General features: G+C 41.9%; 1 protein-coding gene across 2 annotated transcripts in view; it reads left to right on the top strand.

Moving 5' to 3' along the window:
- Positions 1-22,680, top strand: part of LOC131198472 (brain-specific angiogenesis inhibitor 1-associated protein 2-like) — a 34,003-nt gene extending 11,323 nt beyond the window's left edge. For both annotated transcript variants that reach the window (XM_058183160.1, XM_058183159.1), the window contains 9 exons: positions 966-1,103; positions 7,641-7,793; positions 9,720-9,890; positions 10,164-10,395; positions 11,360-11,561; positions 13,137-13,208; positions 15,040-15,193; positions 15,536-15,576; positions 17,557-22,680. In XM_058183160.1, the coding sequence (XP_058039143.1) occupies positions 966-1,103; positions 7,641-7,793; positions 9,720-9,890; positions 10,164-10,395; positions 11,360-11,561; positions 13,137-13,208; positions 15,040-15,193; positions 15,536-15,576; positions 17,557-17,629 (1,236 nt within the window). In that variant the 3' untranslated portion in view covers positions 17,630-22,680. The remainder of the gene's footprint in view (positions 1-965; positions 1,104-7,640; positions 7,794-9,719; positions 9,891-10,163; positions 10,396-11,359; positions 11,562-13,136; positions 13,209-15,039; positions 15,194-15,535; positions 15,577-17,556) is intronic.
- The last annotated feature ends 260 nt before the right edge of the window (positions 22,681-22,940 follow it).

Below are 22,940 nucleotides of genomic sequence, written 5' to 3'. Positions count from 1 at the left end.
AAAAGTATGATCCTTTAAGTATGAGCTTAGGGCCTGGGTACTTACGGGACCGCCTGCTGTTACCTCATGCCTCCCACCAACCCGTACGCTCACACAGAGAGGGACTTCTCAGGGTGCCGTCCGCCAAGCAATGTCGGCTGGCGGCCCCCAGGGGAAGATCCTTCTCTGTGGGGGCTCCTACCCTCTGGAACGAACTTCCCCTGGGTTTACACCAAATACCTGACCTTTGGACCTTCCGCCGCAAATTGAAAACACATTTATTTATTCGCGTGGGGCTGGCTTAAATTTTATTGGTTTTAAATTTTTATTATGAATTTTTAATGGGTTTTAGTTTTATATGTTCCAAAGTTTTAGGCCAATTATGTAATAAGTTTTTTAATTCGTATTTTAATTGTATATTGCATTGTTTGTTTTACCTTGGCTGTACACCGCCCTGAGTCCTTCGGGAGAAGGGCGGTATAAAAATCGAATAAATAATAATAATAAAATGATCCATCTGGAGGACACCAACTTGTGAAATCTAGTATCTCGATTTGGCATGGATTTTGATTCCCCCTCATGATAGATACAACTTTCCTTCTTGTCAACATTCTGATAGTCCTCGCTTAGTGACTACAATTGGGACTGGCAAAACATCACTTAGGGTTTTACTCTTTCATTCTCTATGAACTCTCCTTGACACAAAAGACAATCATGTGACTACAGGATGCTGCATGTCATAAACATGAGGATTGGTCACAAAAGCTTTCCCCCCCCCACCATTGTAACTTTGAACAGTCACTAAACAAAGCAGACAGTAGGCAAAGACTATCTCTATGGCCATCTGTTTTTGGCTGAAAAGGATTCAGAACTTGACAGCAATTTAGAAAATATCTATGCTTTGATATGAAAACCATGGCGTATTCTGTACCTTCAAAGTTGATCTGATCACAGTGCTTTATTTACTGCTGTTTCCCAACTTCTAGGCTACCCTGAAAAAATACCAAGCAGAACATCGTGCCAAAACTGAATCAATTGAAAAATGTCAGACTGAGCTGAAGAAACTGCGGAAGAAATGCCAGAATAGCAAAAACCCAATGAAGTATGGGGATCGCGAAGTGCAGGTAGGTTTGATGGGGAAGGGAAGGGAAAATGACATTGCAAGAGGAAATATTAAGAAAACAATGAGAACATTGAGAACTTCTGGAGGAGATAAAGGTCATATCCTGTTAGAAGTGGATATGTGGGAGTCAGGCCACTGATGAATCAGCCAGACTTCACCAGATCAGTGGATATGTGTTTATATATAAACTGTACATAAAATATTACAGGCCAAACTCCCTTCTGCTGAGTTCAACAAATGATCTATTCAACCAGGCAGATTTATCAACTTTGCACAGAACTGACTCTTCAAACTAATTTCATGGGGTTTTTCTTTTTACAAAAGCTTCTCTTATTAATATTTTCCTTTTTCCTTAAGCAGGTTTGTTATTGGATTTGATGTGTTGTGTTGTGTTTATACTCCTTTCTGGCCCGGTTTTGAACAGTTCAAGGCTTGGTAGTGGGCTGCAGCCCAGAGGTTGGGATGGTTAGCTGGGGAGTTCTGGGAACAGAAGTCCACACGTTTTAAAAAATGGCTGAGGTTGAGAAACACCGATTTACAGTCACAAATGGCTGCATTCATAGAATATACTGGACCAAACCCAACCCAAACACATTTATGGTTCAGTGAGGTTTGTGTGAAAGCACCATTTTTGATTCAGAATTGTTATTGCAGCAGACTCCAGCCTGGCTTTATATATTCCACACCATTTTCCTTTGTATAGATAAGCTCACTTCCCTTATTCATCATACTCATAACATCAATTTTCCTGCACGACACAAGAGCAAATACTAATATGGATCAGCAGTGAGGAAATGCATATCATACAGGAACGAGCTGAGGATTTTGTACAGTATCTGTCTGATAAAATCGCTCAGATTCGGGATGGCTTGGACACTGATTGGATAGATCCGGGTGGGATGGCGGGGACGAGTCTTGAGAATGTTATCTGGGCTGAGTTCGATCCTGTGACTCCTGATGACATGCACAGGTTGTTGGGTAGGTTGAATCCCACCACATGTTTATTGGACCCGTGTCCCTCCTGGATGGTACTGGCCACACGGGAGGTCACACGAGGCTGGCTCCTGGGAGTTACCAACACTTCTTTGTTGGAGGGTGTTTTCCCCTCCGCCTTGAAAGAGGCGGTGGTGAGGCCCCTTCTTAAGAAGCCCTCCCTGGACCCGGCTGTATTAGCGAACTATCGTCCAGTCTCCAACCTTCACTTTCTGGCGAAGGTTGTTGAGAGTGTGGTGGCATATCAGCTTCCTCAATACCTGGAGGAAACTATCTATCTAGACCCGTTCCAGTCCGGTTTCAGACCCGGATACAGCACCGAGACGGCTTTGGTCGCGTTGGTGGATGACCTCTGGAGGGCCCGGGACAGGGGTTGTTCCTCTGTCCTGGTGCTATTAGATCTCTCGGCGGCTTTTGATACCATCGACCATGGTATCCTGCTGCGGCGGTTAGGGGGATTGGGGGTGGGAGGCACCGTTTATCGGTGGTTCTCCTCCTATCTCTCTGACCGTTCGCAGACGGTGTTGGCAGGAGGGCAGAGATCGACCCCGAGGCGCCTCACTTGTGGAGTGCCTCAGGGGTCTGTTCTCTCGCCTCTCCTGTTCAACATCTATATGAAGCCGCTGGGTGAGGTTATCCATGGTTTCGGGGTGGATTATCATCTGTACGCTGATGATACACAGCTGTACATTTCCACCCTGAACCACCCCAATGAAGCCGTTGAGGTGATGGGCCGGTGTCTTGAGGCTGTGCAGGTCTGGATGGGGAGGAACAGGCTCCGACTCAACCCTTCCAAGATAGAGTGGCTGTGGGTTCCGGCGTCCCGGTACAGTCAGCTTATACCATCGCTGACTGTGGGGGGGGAAGTACTGACCCCCAGGGGAGGAGTGCGCAACTTAGGCATTCTCCTGGATGATCGGCTGTCCTTAGAGGAACATTTGACAGCCGTCACCAGGGGAGCATTTTATCAGGTTCACCTGATTCGCCAGTTGCGCCCCTTCCTTGACCGGGATGCCTTACGCATGGTCACTCATGCCCTCGTCACTTCCCGCCTGGACTATTGCAATGCTCTCTACATGGGGCTCCCCTTGAAGAGCACCAGGAGGCTCCAGTTAGTCCAGAATGCGGCCGCGCGAGTGATAGAGGGAGCACCGCGTTGCTCCCATATAACATCTATCCTGCGCGGCCTACACTGGCTGCCGGTAGCCTTCCGGGTGCAATTCAAGGTTCTGGTTACCATCTTTAAAGCACTCCATGGCTTAGGACCGGGGTATCTACGAGACCGCCTTCTGCCGCCGATAGCCTCCCAACGACCGGTGCGCTCCCACAAAGCGGGCCTCCTCTGGGTGCCGTCGACCAAGCAATGTAGGTTGGCGACCCCCAGGGGGAGGGCCTTCTCTGTGGCAGCACCGGCCCTGTGGAACGAGCTTCCTCCAGGGTTACGGCAACTCCCTGACCTCCGGACCTTCAGGCGTGAACTGAAGACTTTATTATTTCAACGAGATGGACTAGCCTAAGAATAAAATATTTTAGTCAATTTTAATGGGTTTTAACCGGTTTTTTACCGTTTTAGTGATTTGGCGATTATAATATTTTGTTTTAATTGGGTTTTAAATTGCTTATTTATTATTGTTGTATTTTTAATATGCCTGTGAACCGCCCTGAGTCCTACGGGAGATGGTGCGGTATAAAAGTATAAAAATAAATAAATAAATAAATAAATAGTAGCATAAAGCTACACCTTCTTCAATCTGTCAATCAACAGATGTATTGCTTTCAATCCTCATAACCATCCAACAAGGCCATGCTGCTTAACAACTACAGGATGGCTCCAGCACATCTGGAGAGCACCAGATTACAATATGCTAAGCAATTCTACAAATTTTAGGCTAATTTAAATAAGTTTTTTAAATGGTATTTTAATCTGTATATTGTATTGTTTTATCTTGCCTGTACACCGCCCTGAGTCCTTCGGGAGAAGGGCGGTATAAAAATCAAATAAATAAATTAAATAAATAAATAAATAAATGGCGTGTATAGAAGACAGTGGTTTACAGTGGTCATTGCAGTTCTATCTATATGAATAGCTTAGGTGTAAATGATGACCACTAACAACTTACAAGAGGAAGTGGGCTGACTCTGAAAATAAATTGGCAGACAGTTGAATAACCAATATTATTAGATGCTAAAACCCAGATAGCGCATGAGCACATTTCCTCCAAAAATATACTTTTAATAATTTGGCTTGTACAAAGAATATCGCTTTGCTGTATCCTGTATTTAGTTAAGACATCTTACAAGGCTATGCTGCATTTTAAAAATCTGACAAAGTTTGAGGCCTGCATTGTTTTGTGGCACTAAGAATGCAGACTGATGCAATCTGGATGCAAAAAAGGATATAGTGGGAAAATGCTTGAAAGATTAGGTCCCTGCAATCTTTCAGAGTGGCCTCTTACTCTCACTTGTGCATCAAGAGTTGCAGTGCAAAAATGAAACCTGGCAGCTGTTGCTCCCTCCCCTTCCCATGTGTGTCTGGGTCACTGCCTTCTCCTTGGGTTGCTGTCTGATGCTTGGAGATTGGGGTCACTAAGAAGGTGAGGTCTTGAAAGGGTTTAATATTGTGTAGCCATTTGGCGCTTAAAGAGATAAGCTCTGTTGAGGGACTACCTGCAAGAAGAAAAAAAATCCATCCTGATGCACCGATTGTTTTACACACCTGCCCACAATTGCACATACAGTTTTACGTGCGGTGTCCATGAACAGGCCCTGTTCTTGTGCAAAACATTTGTAGACCCTGTTCTTGTGCAAAATGCAGACACTGTTCTTACGCAGAACACTTATAGGCCCTGTTCTTATGTAAAACATACATGTATTTGCCTTGCTGGAGCCCTGTAAGTATCAGTAGTATCCTTTTGCATCATTTTTTCTCATGCACAGTAACTCCTCAACTGTTCCCCTTTTGAGCCTTAAAGGAGATAGATGCAGTCCTAAAAAAATAAAAATAAAAAAGCAAGCCAGAAATCTAGTTCACTGTACAGTATTGCATCAGAAAGTAGGCCACTCACCAGTGTGGTCTTGTATCGGCCGGGTGTGCCCAGGTTGGCATGCTGACACAACTCATCCTGCATTCACACTGCTTCCTCCTGGTTTCCTGACTCACTCTGGGCTAGTGCCCTGTATCCCCTATTTATCTTCCTTTCTCCCCTCCCCATCCTGGGAATCCCCACAGCAAGCTTTCGGCTCCTTTTGTCAACCTTGTTGCCACAGTAACCATTACTTCAGGATCAAGGCCTGCTGCAGCTCTGTGTGTGTGTGTGTGTGTGCGCGCAATAAGGAAGGGGCACAGGATAACCCTTTATTGCCTGTATCTTCTGAGATGGTCCGCTGCCTGCCAGCCTAAGGTGCCGATAATGGAAAATCTAGCACTTAGTGCTGATAATGGAGTATCCAGTGCTTAACACAAATCTGAGCATTTTCTTTTTTGTGTGATTGCTATGATACAAGCTGGACAAAGGGATTGAAGTTCCATGAAATCTTTTAGGGTCCCTTTTAAAAATGTTTAAGGACGGTACCAATAAAGGAGAATATTTGTAGCTCAGTGCTGAATTAAGGGGTCCTTGATGCTCTCTGAGCTTGGTTATTTTTTTTATTTTATTTTTTGCAGATGTCTCATTACCCAAACTAGGTAATATCATCTGTGCTCTTGATGCTCCACTGACGATGTTACCTAGTTTCAGTGGTGAGATTCAAATATTTATAACAACTGATTCTCTGCCCTAATGACTGGCTGGATGGGCATGGCCAGGGGGTGTGACAAGCAGCAATCAGCCTCCTGCACGCTCCTGGGAGCAAAAATGGGGCATGGGGGGGTGCGGCGCCTCCCCCACGGCCCGGTTTTGCTCCCAGGAGGCTGCAGAGAGGCCTACTAGGCCCAGAACCTGGTAGGACATCCTGCATTTACCTGCGAGCCAAAATGGGGTGCAGAGGGACTCCCGGAAGGGGCGGGATGAGACGGGGCCAGCCCACAATTTAACAACCGGTTCACCCGAACCAGATGAATCCCACCACTGCCTAGTTTGGGTAATAAACATCTGCAAGAAAACAAGCTCAGAGAGCACAGAATATCCCTCATTTAAGGAGGGTGACAGAAACCAGGGAGTCTTGCACCCTTCTGGGTTTTGGACCACAGGTATCACGCATCATCTGTGCACAAAGCAGCTGTAGATTGTAGGAAAATCTAACGTATCTCAAAAATGACAGACTGCTGTTCCTTTAACCATATGCTAGCAATAATAATATGTGTGAGTCATGCAATGTGCTTAGGATCCAGTAGAGGCTTGAGCAGAAAAATAAGACAGAAATTATGTCTGGTAAATGTTAAAACCTGAATATAAAATAGAATTTTTTGGTTTTGTTCTTTAGGACAAATTGAAGGAGTTGAAATAACTAACCAATCAGCAAAGTATTGCAGATAAGGGGGTTGGGGGGTGGGAAAGGCCTTTGATTGGTTAGTTATTTCAATTTGGACATCAAAAGTGGATATGAAATAATAATAACATAACAGCAACAATAATAAGTACATTCTACTGTACTTATAACTGGGAACATTTTAACATATTTTCAACAGCCCTGACAATTGATAATAGCAAAAATTCTTAAGATTGCTGAATAAAATATACAAATCATTTAGATATGCCAAAGTAAAGAAGACATTGAATTAGGATCGCCTCATGGTGGCTTCTTAAAACTATGCAGAATTTTTTAAGACTTTGGAAATCAATCAACCCTATTTAATTTCCAGCCAAAGTTGAGCTTCCCTTTGCTGAAGCAAGTTATTTAGAGCCCCAAACCTATATAACTACACACTAGTAGGGTTAACTTCTTAATAAACCTGTAGAGAAAGAGACTGGTACACTCCAAACCATTTACTTATGCTGTAGATAATGGGAATTTAAATCCAATGCATCAGAAGAGCAGCACCCTAGGTAAGATTGGTCCAGTACATATTTGTATGGTGGTGTTTCTGATAAATAGGCATTATGGAGCCTACTATTCTCCAAAACTATGGGCCATGCTGGCTGGAATTCTAGGAGCTACAGTCTCCACACTGATTGGAGAAAGTTGATGTTTGTGGTACCTGGATTCTTTATAATGGGGGTATCTTCAAAATATGGTCAAGAAAGTTAGGATATTAGATTAAAATGATTAATTTAAGGTCCAACCCACTTAAAAAATAGCGTGAGTTTTGATTGCACTATTGTAGATAGCATCTAGACCAGTGTTTCCCAACGGTAGCCATTTTAAGATATCTGGGCTTCAATTCCCAGAATAATTGGCTGTGGTATTCTGGGCTGGCAGCGGTATTCTAGGAGTTGAATCCAGACATCTTAAAATGGCTACTGTTGGGAAACACTGATCAAGACTTGCATGACCACACCCTGAGGACACTATCTGCCATGAAGCTTTGCTCTCAATTAAACAAGATGGCCATTGTCCTATCTCTGGATCCATTGGGAAGTGTCTGCTCTCTCTCTTTCTATTTTAGTATGTGGAAATCATGAGCGCCAAGCAGAGCGATCTGGATCAGTTTGTGGCGGAAGGCTACAAAGCAGCCCTGACGGAGGAACGGCGCCGGTACTCATTCCTGGTGGATCGCCAGTGTGCTGTTTCCAAGCACTTCAGCAATTATCACAATAAGGTGAGCTGCTTCTCTTTTCCCTCGTCTCCTTCCGCCTCCCAGCATATGCTTTGGGTTCAGATTCACCCTAGACGTTCTTGAGCAAAACTTGGAAACAATGACTCCTGTGTGTGTGCGTTCTGGTTCTATATTTGCAACAGAGATGTCAGAAAAACTTCAGTTGTGATCACTATCCTGCCTTTTTTGACCCTGTCCCTGTGGTAACTTCTTGCAATGTGGAGGTATGGTATTCCCCTTGTTTAACTACAGATGGTCCTCGACTTACAACTATTCATTTAGTGACTGTTCAGAGTTATAGCAGCACTGAAAAAAATGACTTATGTCTGGTCCTCGCACTTGTAACCATTGCAGCTTTCTGTGATAAAAATTTGGCTTGGCAACCTGCATATATTTATAATGGTTTCAGCATCCCAGGGTCATGTGATTACCATTTGCGACCTTCCCAGACAGCTTCTGGCAAGCAAAGTCAATGGGAGAAGCTGGATTCACTTAATGACTGCCTGATTCATGTAACAACTGCAGTGATTCACTTAACCATGGCAAAATAGGTTCTAAAATGGGTCATAACTCACTTAATAACTGCCTTGCTTAACAACAGAATTTTTGGTTGCAGTTGTGGTCATAAGTCAAGGACTACTTGTAGAATCAAATAATGGGGAAGGCAACATGTGATTCCCAGGATGTCTTCTTGATTCCCAGAAGGAAAACCAAAAATACATATTCCTGCTGGAACATCTAGTGGGAAATAAATATTGAATTTCTCCAAAGTAAAGAAGAAGAAATTAGAAGTGGTGTTAAGGACATCTGTTTATTCGGTGTGAATGGCACAGAGATTTTCTGATAGTTACTGAGACTGCATCAGGTTTAATTTTTGCAACTAAGCTTCCTGTCAACGCTTGGAATCAAAGGCAAGCAGAGTCCAAGACAATATTTTCCTTCCTCAAACTAGGAAGCAATTGTTTGTTAATACAGTTCAGTGGGTTTTCTACTGTTGGCAAATTTTTGAGAGAAAGGGTATAAATAAAGGGGAATGTAGCTCAGAGTTGACATGAGGTGTTCTCTGAGCTTGGTTGTTTTCTTGCAGGCATTTCATCGCCCAAACTAGGTAACATCATCAGTGCCAGTAGGAGGTGGGGTTTGCTCTCTTTATATTCCAGTGGCTTGCCCTGTTGGTGAAAGTAGTCTTGGTGGGTTTTTGGTTGGATTGTTTACAGTTAAGTTGTTTGGCAGTTCTTTGATTGGGATATTGTGCACTTCTTGATTGTTGTCTGATTATTATCTGCAAGAAAAGTAGCAATAGCAATAGCACTTACGCTTATATATGGCTTCAAATGCTTTACAGCCCTCTCTCAACTCTGAAACGGATTGAGCCCATGGCAGCCATCTTCCATTTCTCAAGTTGCCACACAGCTCGGGGAGGGTGGGGAGAGGAATGGAATGCAATCTAGCTAAAACAACCTATTATTTTGTGGGAACCAAGGTCGCTTCCAAGAAATGCCGGTCAGAGACTGAGACTGGTAGGTTGTTTTGGCTGAATTGCAGTCCATTCCTCTTTCCCCACCCCCACCTGCAGAACTGTGTGGCAACTTGAGCAATGGAAGATGGCTGCCGTGGGCTTGATCTGGTTCAGAGTTGACACCCTCTTTAAGTGGTTTACAGAGTCAGCATATTGCCCCCAACAATCTGGGTCCTCATTTTATTGACCTTGGAATGATGGAAGGCTGAGTCAGCCTTGAGCCTGTTGAGATTCGAACTGCCAAACGGTCGGCAGCCAGCAATCAGCAGAAGCAGCCTGCAGTACTGCATTCTAACCACTGTGCCACCACAGCTCTAACCAAGCTTAGAGAGCACCAGAAACTCTTCAGAAAGGGTATAACCTGACTAGCTAAAAGGATGATCAGACCACCATCATTTCATTTGCAACAGGTGCGGGAGCTGTTGTCAGGCAGACTGCCCGTTTGGCAAACATCATGCACTCAACCTACTCGTTTACCAGAGCGGGCACTGGCTCTGGTCAAGCTTACCTCCAACAACACCACAGCTGGCATTTCTGTCTCCAAGACCCCGGAAGAACCTTTAGAACTGGGGCAAAATCAGGTGAGTGTTTGTAGGTCAAGGTCGATAAACAGGATGTTAGCTTTTCCCATTACCTTCACTGTTTGGGTTTGAATTTCCAAAAACCATGGAGATCTCCAAATGGCAGATTCTGATATGGCCTATACAGGAATGGGGAGGGTTTTCCTGGCCTTTAGGTCATGAAGATGCATTTCTTCTACAGGAGGGGAAAAAAGAAGAAGGGATGCTTCTTAAAATGTGTATGAGATCTCATCAGTGCCCTATGTTCATTAATTCCTAACTTATCTCCCACAGCGGTCTTCAATCAAGGAAGGAACACTGCTGCTTAATGGAGATTTGCGCCGTGGACGAGGAGGATCCCGTGACTTCAAACACCTGTCAATCAGTGAGCCCTTCTCCACCACCTCAGGTCTGATCCCCATCCAGGCCACTCAGAGTTCTTCACAAATCAAGATTGGTGAAAGCTATTCTTGCACTCTGCCAATGCCACGCAAGATGTCCATGGAAACTCGCCTGACAACTGTAGGTGAGTATTTTGCATTTGTTCTAATTTGCATCCCATTCTGAGTCCATCTTCCTTCAGCCAATATATCCTTTGGCAATACAGGTAGTTCTCGACTTACGATCACAATTGAGCCCCAAAATTATGTCACTAAGTGAGACATTTGTTAAGTGAGCTTTGCCCCATTTTATGACCTTTCTTGCCACAGTTGTGAAGCGAATCATTGCAGTTGTTGAGTTAGTAGCATGTTTGTTAAATGAATCTGGCTTCCCCATTGATTTTGCTTGTCAGAAGTTTGCAAAAGCTGATCACATGATCCCACAACAAGGCAAATATATCAAATATAAATATGAACCACTTGCCAAGCATCCAAACATTGATCACATGCAACCATGCAACAATGTGAAAAGTGTGAAAAACAGTCCTAAATCGCTTTTTTCAGTGCCGTTGTAACTTTGAACAGTCACTAAACAAACTGTTGTAAGTCAAAGACTACCTATAGTTCCAGGATTTGGGCATTTGATCCTTCCTGTTCTCCCTAAATACTGATTCGGAGTGTTGGAAGAATGTAAATGCTATTCTTTGCAAGAAGATGAATAAAATCTATTTTTCATTATTTTGGAACTGAGGACACTGGTTGAAAGATACAAAAATGTCAAGAGAAGTCTAGCATTTTCTGTGAGGGAAAGACAAGACCCCCTTAGGAGTTACTCTTACACGGAATTGCAACCAGGCATCCCTTCCCTAATACAGAGGTCTCCAAACTTGGCAACTTGTGGACTTCAACTCTTAGAATTCCTCCGCCAGCCATGCTACAGTAGCTAGGGAATTCTGGGAGTTGAAGTCCACCCATCTTCAAATTGGGAAGGTTGAGAAACATTGCTTAAGGGTTTACTTTGCCTAAGGAAAAAAAAGCAGGGGGAGAAACATAACCAACCTCAGAGGAATGCCATTAATTTCCACCTATCCTCCCCATCCTTTCTCACAGTAGAGAACAAGACTCTGCCCCGCATCAATCCTCTTTCAATCCTGCCTCCACGTGCTGAGCGTCCAAGAGTCCAGGCAATCTTCTCCCATTCAGCAGGAGAGAACAGCACCCTTCTCAACTTCCAAGAGGGAGATATCATCCTTTTACTGGTGACTGAGGCAAAGGATGGCTGGCATTATGGGGAAAACGAGACAACCAAAATGTGAGTGAAAAACCCTCTATTCTTTTTGCCTTAGAAAAGCTAGATTTTTGCCTTAGAAAAGCTAGATTCTAGATTCTCCGCTTATAACTGGTCACTTAGTAACAGACTGAAATTATGACAGACTCAGAAAAAAAGAGGGGGGGACTTACAACCCAGATCTGAAGTTTCAAGGGTCAGCCCCATTCCCAGGTGGTCATTTGCAGTGTCCTGTGGTCACTTGACCACAGTTTACAATACTTTTGCTGCAGTCTGGTGTGGCACTTCCAGTTTTTGGCAAAACCACACCCATAGCAAACGACTGGTTTAATAATCACCTAACAGCCACTGTAATTCACTTAATGACCATAGTGATTTGCTTAACTACCATTGCAAAATAAGTCATAACATTGTTTTTTTTTACAACTATTATGACTTATGACCATAATGGGCTCCATTGTAACTTGAGCACTACTTACATTCTGTTTCCCATTCGTAGACTGGATCCCTCTCGTCAGTTTGTCTCTATTTACAGGAATACAGTGGGCAACTCAAATGTGAGGTTCATGATATTTAAATAAAAGGTTTCCCTATTAAAAGAGAGGGTCCCATCAAGTTGGAGAAGAGAGCATAGTTTTCTGGCTAAGAGATTCCAGATAGCTGCCTGGGATAAGAAAAAGCATCAACCACAGTGGTCAGCCGTAACTAAAACAAATCAAAAAGTCATATTTATTTATTAAGAAAATTTATATGGCTGTCCACTCTCTTTCAGTGATCCTGGGCAGCTTACAAAAAATAAAAATCCAATATAAAAATGTAAAAACAACACCTCTCCCCCACTCCCCCTGGCAATCAAACAAGCCACTAGATGGGCTCTATGCCACTCTGGGTTCCCCAGGCCCATTGGCTAAACCAGGTTTTCAGGGCCTTGAGAAAGAGTGTTAAAGTGGGGACCAGTCTAATCTCCCTGGGGGGTGATGTTCCAAAGGGAGGGGGCCACCATGGAGAAGGCCCTCATTCTGGATCCAGCCAAATGTACCTCCTCAGGAGAGGAGACCCACATCATTCCCGGCCTCCCCAGTGAGTCGAGTGGATGTAAGTGACTGCAAACTGACATTGCTCTAAGCCAATATATGCTTTGGTTTTGGCTGAGCCAGTTGTGGCTGAGCCAGCCTGTTGTAGTTTCTAAATCATGGATTGTGACTTGACATTAAACCTATCCATAAACCCAATTACCCCAAACCTATTTATTTTTGATAACCTCCTCTGAGATAGTTCAAGTTGAAAAATAGCAAATGGTCCCAAAGTGTTTTGTGAAGTCTGTGGTGGAGCAGGAATTTGAATCTAGTTCTCTTTGTTCCTAGTCCAAGATTCAAATTACTATATTTGAGTCCCCTCCATAAAAATTCAGGCAGAGTGGGGGTAAGAGTTTACAAAGACTGCCTTCTAGGTTTCCTCTTTTTATTACTTTATTCCATCATTTTTTTAACCTTAATAACGGATCCAATTTGATGCCTCCCCTCCTTCAGATGAGGGTAGAAAACAAAAAAGTTTTGTGCTCTTCTTTCTGTCTTTAATATTTGTGCCTCACACTTTCAGGAAAGGTTGGTTTCCGTTTTCCTACACACGACCATTTCCTTCAGCTGAAGGAGCTAACAAACTACTCAGCAGGTAAGTACTGGCACCTCATTCTTGCAATTTAGAAAGAAAACGAATTGTTGTCTTTGACTTACGACTGATTACTTAGCAACCGATCAAAGTTCCAACAGACGTACCTGGAGTTACTTATCTTGTGACCACACTGCATGATCAGCAACTGGACCATGTTTACTGTCATTTGCAGTGCCCACAATCACATCAAGGGATGTTGTGGCTCAGTGGCTAAGACGCTGAGCTTGTCGATCGAAAGGTCAGCAGTTCAGCGGTTTGAATCCCTAGTGCCATGTAACGGGGTGAGCTCCCGTTACTTGTCCCAGCTTTTGCCAACCTAGCAGTTCAAAAGCACGTAAAAAATGCAAGTAGAAAAAATAGGGACCACCTTTGGTGGGAAGGTAACAGCGTTCTGTGTGACTTTGGCGTTTAGTCATGCCAGCCACATGACCACGGAGACGTCTTCAGACAGGGCTGGCGCTTCGGCTTTGAAATGGAGATGAGCACTGCCCCCTAGAGTCGGGAACGACTAGCACATATGTGCAAGGGAACCTTTACCTTTACAATCACATCACTGTGTTTTGCTTCCTGTTTTTAAGAAAACCTCACCCAGGGTGAACCATGGGTTCGCTTAATGACCATGGATTTGCTTGACAACCACAGTAATTCTCTTAGCAACTGCCACAGAAAAGGTCATAAAATCAGGTCAGTCACACAATTGACCTGTTTTAGGACTGTCGTGAGTTAACAATTATGATGGGGAGGCTGCATGATGGTTTTAACTCAAAGACTTAACCTGTAGTCTTCAGAGGCAATATATCACGAAGATACTGTCAACCCTGAAGCTGGCCTGGCTGAAGCTGTCTTGGAGCTTCAGTGGTGCCACCTGGAGCTGAGGGATAGGGAGGGGGGATTAGAGATAGCTGAGGTTGTTTAGTCAAAATAAAACACTTTCTCTTGGGAACCAAGCATGTTCTCATATCTGGCCAGAGGAAGGAGGAGTGATGTGACCCAGCCACCAGATAGCGCCTTGATTGAACCATGTGACTGATTGCTTGTGTTTGAGGGAAAAACTTTTACTTTTGATTAGGTGAATACCATGGGAACTTTCAGAGTCTGTTTTCACCAGATTCGTGCCAATATAATATATCCAGTAAAGCTATTCTTTGAGGAATCCATCTGCCTTAGAGTTTGGCTTAGTATGAGCCTATTACTTGGAACCCTGACAGATACAGGATACCTCCATCCCTTTGCTTCCGCAGTCCATGTGGCTCTCCCATTAGCTATAGGTTCAATCAGTACCTGCTGTAATGGTTGATCCAGAAGATGCAAAAGCTCCTTCTCCTTTCCACATTAACAGAATAACAGAATTGGAAGAGACCTTAGAGGTCTTCTAGTCCAACCTCCTGCTCAGGCAGGAAACCCTATAACTATTTAAGACAAATGGTTTGTCCAATCTCTTCTTAAAAATTTCCAGTATTGCATCATTCATAACTTCTGGAGGCAAGAATTTCCATTGATTAATTGTTCTGCCAGGAAATTTCTCTTTAATTCTAAGTAGCTTCTCTACTTGATTAGTTTCCATCTATTGCTTCTTGTCCTGCCCTCAGGCAATTTGGAGAATAGGTTGCTTCCCCCTCTTCTTTGTGGCAGCCCCCTCTTAAATTAAAGGAGGTACATGCCTTGACATTCAGGTTCCCCAGACAAAAAGAGTTGGATTAATGGAATATATCTTGAAGTCTTGGAACTAGTCTTTAGACTCCTTCAGGAAGCAGTGTGTTGTCTCAAACGAACAGGCATTGGGTAGAAATCCTCACCTGATCTTTGTCTGTCACTAATGCTTCCCTCGTAGCAAGATGAACAGTAGCAGCACAGGAAATTTGGATCGAGCTGCATCTCCTCCTGCTGGATCTGATGGGGAAGATGATTTAAGATTTGGTGCTTCAGCCCGTATCTGTGTATCTCGACAACGACCTTACAGCATGTTAAATCCTGACCTGTCACAGGTGAGTTTCATGGGGGAAAGAAGGGAGGGAGGGAGGGAGGGAGGGAGGGAAGGAAGGAAGGAAGGAAGGAAGGAAGGAAGGAAGGAAGGAAGGAAGGAAGGAAGGAAGGAAGGAAAGAGAGAGCGGGGAAGGAAGATGAGAGTGGAAGGAAGGAAAGGGAAAATGGAAAGAAAGGAGAAATATGAGAAAAGGAAGGAGGGAGGGAAGGAAGAAAGGAAGGATCTGTATTTGCCCATTGCCATCTGTAGATGGTGTCCATTGTGCAAGGCCCTGAATTTGGGGCATGAATAGAGAAGGATCTCTTAATTACTGAATGCATTTTTCTTTTCTTTTACTTTCCAGTTGACAAATGAGTTTGGAAGTCGATCTGCCTCTCCTTCAAGGTGAGAAACCTCCTGTTATCTCTTGTTTTCATACTGTGGAATTTCTTGTGTGCCCTGTTCTGGCATTATCTTGTGGGCCTGTGCTTTAGAATACAGAATTCACCTTATGTGGTTGGGTATTAGCTCTGTAATTCTGGTTTTATTGGTTGAAATGTGTTTCATAGGCGGGAAAAAAAAAGTGAAACTTCTAAATAATAAACCAGCACTACAGATCTAAGGCCAGTTTAAAACCTGTTATTCTGAATATGCTGATTTAATATTGTAGCTGCAGGCTGGTTTTTTAGCAGTTTTTATTATAATCAGTTAACTAATAAAGCATTGAGATGTTTTATAGTGAGAGAAAATTATGCTTGTGCAAAATTACCTAGAATACATAGTCCATTTTTTGTAATACAGGCAGCCCTTCTCATACGATCACAAGTGGGATCTGAATTTCCTTTGTTAAGCAAGGCAGTTGTTAAGTGAGTCGCTCCCAATTTTACAACCTTTTTTGCCATGGTTGTTAAGCAAATCCTGATTACTACCCTGATTACATGAATCAGATGGTTATTCATGTAAAGGTCATTAAGCGAATTTAGCTTCCCCCATTGACTTTGCTTGTTGGAAGCTGGCCAGGAAGGTCACAAATGGCAGTCATATCATTCTAGGATGCTTCAACCATTGTAAATACATACTGGCTACCAAGTATCAACATTTAGATCATGTGATTGAAGAGATGCTGAAGTGGTCATATGTGCAAGTACTGGTCCTAAGTTGCTTTTTAAAAATCCTGTTGTAACTTTGAACAGTTGTTAAACAAATGGTTGTAAGTCAAGGCTTTCCAATGTCAGTTCCACTTTGGTAATCCCTTCAAAGTGTTCATTTTAGCCTATAAAGCAGGGATGGGAAACAATGGCCCTTTTATGACTTGTGAACTTCATGAATTCTGGGAACTGAAGGCCTCAAGTCAAAGAGGAGCCATCATTACCCCCTCCACACCCCAACCCTCTGCTATAACAGCAAAGGATTTTTCAGGAAAGAGGGCCCAGCCAGGGAACTGCTTGCTGACAGAAATTCTCCTGGCAATCATTTTTCTTCACTGTTTAGACCAGTGGTCCCCAACATTTCTGGCTTGGTGGCCTGGCACGCTGGCAGTGCCAGTGGGAGAGGGGATGGTTCTGTATGAGTGGCAGACACGCGCATGCAACTGTGCATAGCTACTTCTATGGAGTGGAGCTACACATGTATGCATGCTTGTGCGGCCTGGTTCTGAACAGACCATGGACCGGTAGTGGGCCACGGGCCAGGGATTGGGAACAACAGGTTTAGACATTAAACAGAGGCCTTATGATTCCTTTAAGCCAGTAGTTCTCAATTTTTTCTTCACCACGGATCCCTTTAAATACCTTTTGTGGCCCCCAAGACTTAACTCAAAATTTAAATCATAACATTTCTTCAAGCCTTCGTGGACCCCCCGTGACAACATCATCGCCCCTCCCTCAGGGATCCGTGGACCACAGGTTGAGAACCACTGTTGTAAGCCATTTTAAACCAGTTTTATTTATCTTTTCAGCTCCAAACTATTTAATGTTTTATATTTAAAACATTCCTTTTTAAAAATCGATGCTATGAAACAATTCTACTGCTGATGAATTGAAGAGAAAGCCAAATAAATGAACAAAGAAAATGTGTGAAGCTTTACAGAAATCCAGTGCATTGTCTGATATGACACAGGCTATTCTGCCCCATCAGCTTTGTTGCTTTAATCTCGGTCTGCAGCAGCCTTTCCAAAATGCATTGTCAGTTCCCAACACCTGCTGGTTAAGAATGATGGGGTATGTGTGTGTGTGTGTGTGTGTGTGTGTGGAATTTAATCAATCTGGAAGCCACTAGTTTGGGGAAGGTTGACCTTAAGCATAACAGTTTTCTTTTGCAGCTTCAAAAGCTCCCTGAAATCTAGGCCTACACATCTCACACTATCTCTCTCCTTTCCCTTTGCAGGATCAATCCCTTTGCTCATGTTAAGCTGAAGCGTACGGTGACCAATGACCGCTCAGCCCCACTCATCCAGTGAAACGTGCAATCAATGTTAAGTGGAGATAGACCACTACCCTGCTTTCCCCTCTTTCCCTCACCACGTGGCCTTTCCCACCTTTCCCACACTCCTTCTGGCTCATAGTAGGTTTCACAGGCCAGGCTGGTCCAGGCGTGCCACCGTCCCTTAATGGCACAGGAAAGATCCACAGACTCAACGCACAGCAAAAAGGCTATGGGGTTTCATTATTGGTAGCAGTTTCAGGAAGGCAAGCTAACGGCAGGAGGACAGTAACAGCCGGAGAGGAGGCAGAGTTTGGATGCAAGTGATGGAGGCAGAGATGTAACAGTTGGATAAACAGGCAGGAGAAGGGTGAAGGATGTGGGGATAGGTGGAAAGAGGTCAGATGAAAGGAAAAGGAGATCAGAAGAGAGCTATGGATGGCATGTTACAGAATATTCAAATGAAGAGAAATTCAGCAAATGTGGGTTTCATGTTTCTTTCAACTCAAAGTTTCCACCAATCAAAATCTGTTTGTGTTTTCTTATCCACTATGACTAAAATGCCACCGATTTGGTGGCATGTGCTTAGAAAGAAGGTACAGGTAGTCCTGGATTTATGACCACAATTGAGGCCAAAATTTTTGTTGCTGAGTAAGACATTTGTTAATTATATTTGACCCCTTTTTTCAACTTTTTGTGCCATTGTGGTTAACTAAATCCCTGCAGTTCTTAAGACAGTAACAGGATTGTTACATGAATCTGGCTTCCCCATTTCCCCACATCCAAATTTTGATCATATGACCATGGGGATACTACAATGGTCATAAGTGTGAAAAAATGATCCTAAGTTATTTTTTTCAGTGCCATTGTAATTTTGAATGGTCACTAAATGAACTATTGTTTAATTAAACTATTGTTTATTGTTTCAAGGACTACCTGTATTTTGAAACCGAATGAAGGTTTGTTTAAATCGGCAACCTAAGATTTTGTTTTTTGTTTTTTTAATTCAGCAAGTCTTAAATGTATCTCTCTTTAGAGTCAGTTCTGTTAAGCAGGTTGAGTAATTGAATGACTGCACGTATCATAGAACACCTGGATCATGTGAACTTTCCATTCTGCAATAAACTTCTACGCTTATCATTACATAAGTCATAAATAAACATATTGCATATGGACTTCCAATAGAAAGTCCACACTAATCTTTTCAATTGTGTAGCAGTAAGAGATGTTGATTTGAGAATAGAAAGGACAGGGAAAACTGGTTTAGGAGAGCAAGAGAGAAGTGGTGGGAGGAATGGTTAAATCAAAGAAAATCAAATACAAAGCCTATTCATACTTATAAGATACATTTTATATATTTCATCATTGAGTTATTCAGCTACAGGCCTACCTTACTTACAAAATCACATGGGAATGATTATGAATTGGTTGTATTGAAAAGTATCAGATTTCAATAAGTACGAAAGGTCTTACTGTGGTGTTAGTTTTGTACTGGCCTCCAAAGGCCTGGAAATCACCCATTTGTATAATGCTGTTATCATGTGATAAACATACAAATGTGAAATAGCTGTGGGAAGGTGAGTGGGTGAACAGTTCCATTGAAGAAGTAAAGCAGTGTTTCTCTTAGCAACTCTTACGACATGTGGACTTCAATTTCCAGAATTCTCTGGCCAGGAAGACTGGCTGGGGGATTCTGGGAGCTGAAGTCCACATGTCTTAAGAGTTGTTAAGATGAGAAACACTGAGGTAGAAGGTTGCAAGTTTTACAAAAAACACTACTGATAATTGATGTGCTGTCTCTACATTCATTGCACGATTGTAGGCCTATCTTAAGTGTCTTAACAAGGCATGGGTTGTGGATTGAAAAGGAGCCAGGATTTATTATTACTGGATTCTCTGAATCGGGTCTGCGGTCCATGAAGTGATCTATAATGCTAGTAGGTTTTGATTCCTCTTCAAACAATTAAGATATTTTCATGGGGAAAAAGCATATCTCTATTATGAAAAGGTTACATAGGCCACTTATTTTGCAATTTATATTGTTTTCTGTAGATTTAATCAGAGGTTTATCTTACTATGATATGCGATGGTCTTAAAAAAAATAGATATTTTTCCCCTGCTCCCCAGGAAACATGAGATAGAAAGAGAAATGCCAGAAGTCAGGGCTTCTGTGTGTGGAAGGAGGAAATAGATTAAAGCAAGGCAGTTGTTGATTTTTTTTTAAAGTGTTTATTTAATTTCAGTTGCCAGAATGTATAATTAAGACAGTTATTCAGAAGTATTCTTGTCCTGGCAGACCAAACTGCAGGCATTTTGGTCAAAGCCAAAATAGAGAAATTCAGCTATATTGTCTGAAGAAAGAAATATTTTTCCCAGTGAGGAAAGGAAATGCCATCTCGCTTTTCTTTTGCCCCTCACATTCTTCTCCAACTGACAAAGAACCCAGTCATTTAAAATCCAAGTATGCCCCCTTGCAGGTTTAGCTATGCTATTACAGAATCCTGGACAGATTTGAGTAACATGCTTACTGATCCTGATTTAATCTTGAATGCGGCTGCATAAATAAGCAACAACACAGCCCTTTTGGGATAAGCTAAATAAATGAACAAGATGTCCACCTTTGATGAAACCCACAACTGTATAGTGAAACTGTGGCTTTGGAACAACTATCAGGGCTGAAAAATATCAGAATGCCTTTGTTACTGGAAATAAAACAAGAATGATATTTTACCAATGAAAGAATACTCAAAGGTGCTTTTTCAAAAGGGAACTGGATTTTGTTTGTTCGTTTATTGAGGAAAAAGAAGATGTTTTCTTGAGGAAGAAGCAAAATGTTTTCTTCTTTTTCCTCAAAGGAAAAACAGTCCAGTTTAAAAAAAAAACACCTTAGAGACAACTATGACCTGGATGACAGAATCTCCACAGACACAATGAAAGAATAATTTCAGGTTTTGGAGGCACATGTTTATAGAGTTTTATATAGCTACCTCCTACTTATAGTTCACCTGTGTTTCATATTTTTTCTAATTTGTAAAAAAATTAAAACAAAGACACCAAGACAGATTAGCTAGATGACATGTTTTGAATTGCTAATGGTAGGAGCGATCCCTATATGAGTTCAGAATCAAGCCATTTGGTTTTCTTCTATGCTCCTGCTTATGAACATTTGCTTTATTTTGCTGTACAGGATGTCCTCGACTTGCGACCACAATTGAGCCCAAAATGTCTGTTGTTAAATGATACATTTCTTAAGTGAGTTTTGCCTCATTTTATGATCTTTCTTGCCACAGTTGTTTAGCAAACCACTACAGTTGATAAATGAGCAGCCTGGTTGTTAAGGGAATCTAGCTTCCACATTGACTTTGCTTGTCAAAAGGTGATCACATGACCTTGGGACATAGCAATGGCCATAAGTATGACCCAGTTTCCATTTTGATCACATGATCATGGGAATGCTACAAAGGCTGCAACTGTGAAAATTGTCATAAATCACTTTTTTCATGCCATTATAACTTTGAACAGTCACAAAATGAACTGTTGTAAGTCGAGGACTACCTGTATTTAGGCCTTTTTCACATCAGAACTGTTCTTTCCCTTTTTCCAGCTAGCAGTAGTTGACAGTGTTTAAACTTAGTGATATTAGAATTGAGAGGCATATTAAAAGAACAAGATCAGCGCAATGGTTGGTGACTTGAATCTCTACTCTGTATTTCCAAAATCCAACATTTACTATGTTGCAAAAGGTGTGGACATTGCATATATTTGTTCACATTTCAATATAATGCTACAAAAAAAAGGGGTTTTTACTTACAGCCTCCATTTATGCTTACAATATAATGTCTATACCTGGAAATCATTTATTTCCTCTGCTCAAAATGTATGTGTTCAAGAGGCAAAAACAGACACGTATTTATGGACAGGGTATATACACTAGTTCCCATTTGGCAAGCTGTTTCAAAAGCATGAAATATGGGTCTATTTTGCCTGTTTTTATTACCCATCAAATCAAACTATTTTCTAAAACAGTTTTATTATGGAGAGCCAAATATGAAATGTCAAGAGGGGGAAATGTTGAAAATGAAAGATCAGTTTAGAAATAGATTTGCAGATTAAGCACAGTAGCACAGAATTCTCTGCATAATAATATGGTTGCCAAATGTGTGTGTGTGTGTGTGTGTTTCTGTATTTAGATACAAACACATATCCTGGATCTCTGAAGCTGGGAACCTTGTGTCTTATTAACAGTTCATTTTATCTTACATAGGGCTAAAATGTATACATTTATTTTTGCATTTCCTGCTTTTTGTTAGAAATAATTCCAGTCATCTCATGATTGGTGTGTGTGTGTGTGTGTGTACGTGAGTTTCAGCTGAAATACATCTGGAAAATTTTTATTCTCTTTCACTCAAAAGCCTGAAGAATGAAATACAAGTTACAGATTGTTCATATCTAAGACCAGAGTTTACAGATCCTGCAATTGATATATGAAAATTGGAATGATGGAAAATTTTGACACTGACACACTCTGCTTTGAGAGTACAGAGGAGATGAGGAACATACCAAAATAAAATCAAAATGGCTTTCACATAAAAAGAGACAGCTTGTATGGGATTCATTCAAAAAAACAAAAAAGTGAATGCAGGATAGCATTTATCATATGTGAAGTTGCCATACTATGTTTTTGACAGCATGGTAAGCTGATTGTAAAGACATTTTATCATCCTGCACTATATTAGAAAGTTGGAAAATAATGGAATAATTATATTTTTATCTTCTCAGTTGGGCCATGTAAGATAACTGGTTTATCAAATGATTGCATGTATGCCACGGTTTCTTACCCATTGGTAAATAATTTTTTTGTTTTACTAAAAAAAAAGCCTGTGGAACTCTACACTTTAGATGTTTGGTATAGCTTGGACATAATATATAAAGAACAATGAGGTTTCATTTGTTATCGGTCTCTGTGTGCGCATAAATGAAAGAGAGGGGATGGGGAATGTATTGTTGTATTGGGACAAACCTTATCAGCTGTGCAGATGTTGAGGTCTCATTAGCTATGTCTTAATTTTGAAATTAATAAAGCTTAATATAAATATGTGCCTTTCTATGTTTTCTTGGTGCTTTGAAGCAAAATTATACCAGAGCATTAGTTTTGGAATGAAAGTGCTCTTTGTTGGAGAAAATGGACTTCACCAGTTTCCCTACCTTCATAAAGTTTTTCCTATGAATTACAGCTTTATCAAAACTTCGTCTGATGTTTTCAAATTGGTTCAAAAGCTCCCTTCGCCACTCATCAACTAGCTTCTTTGCCGACTATTCCCATTTCTACAATCTGCAGACAACCCCGG

This window comes from Ahaetulla prasina, chromosome 4, assembly GCF_028640845.1.
Source record: "Ahaetulla prasina isolate Xishuangbanna chromosome 4, ASM2864084v1, whole genome shotgun sequence".
NCBI lineage: Eukaryota > Metazoa > Chordata > Lepidosauria > Squamata > Colubridae > Ahaetulla > Ahaetulla prasina.
The sequence above is the reverse complement of the archived record's forward strand: the minus strand, read 5'-3'. Positions and strand labels throughout refer to the sequence as shown.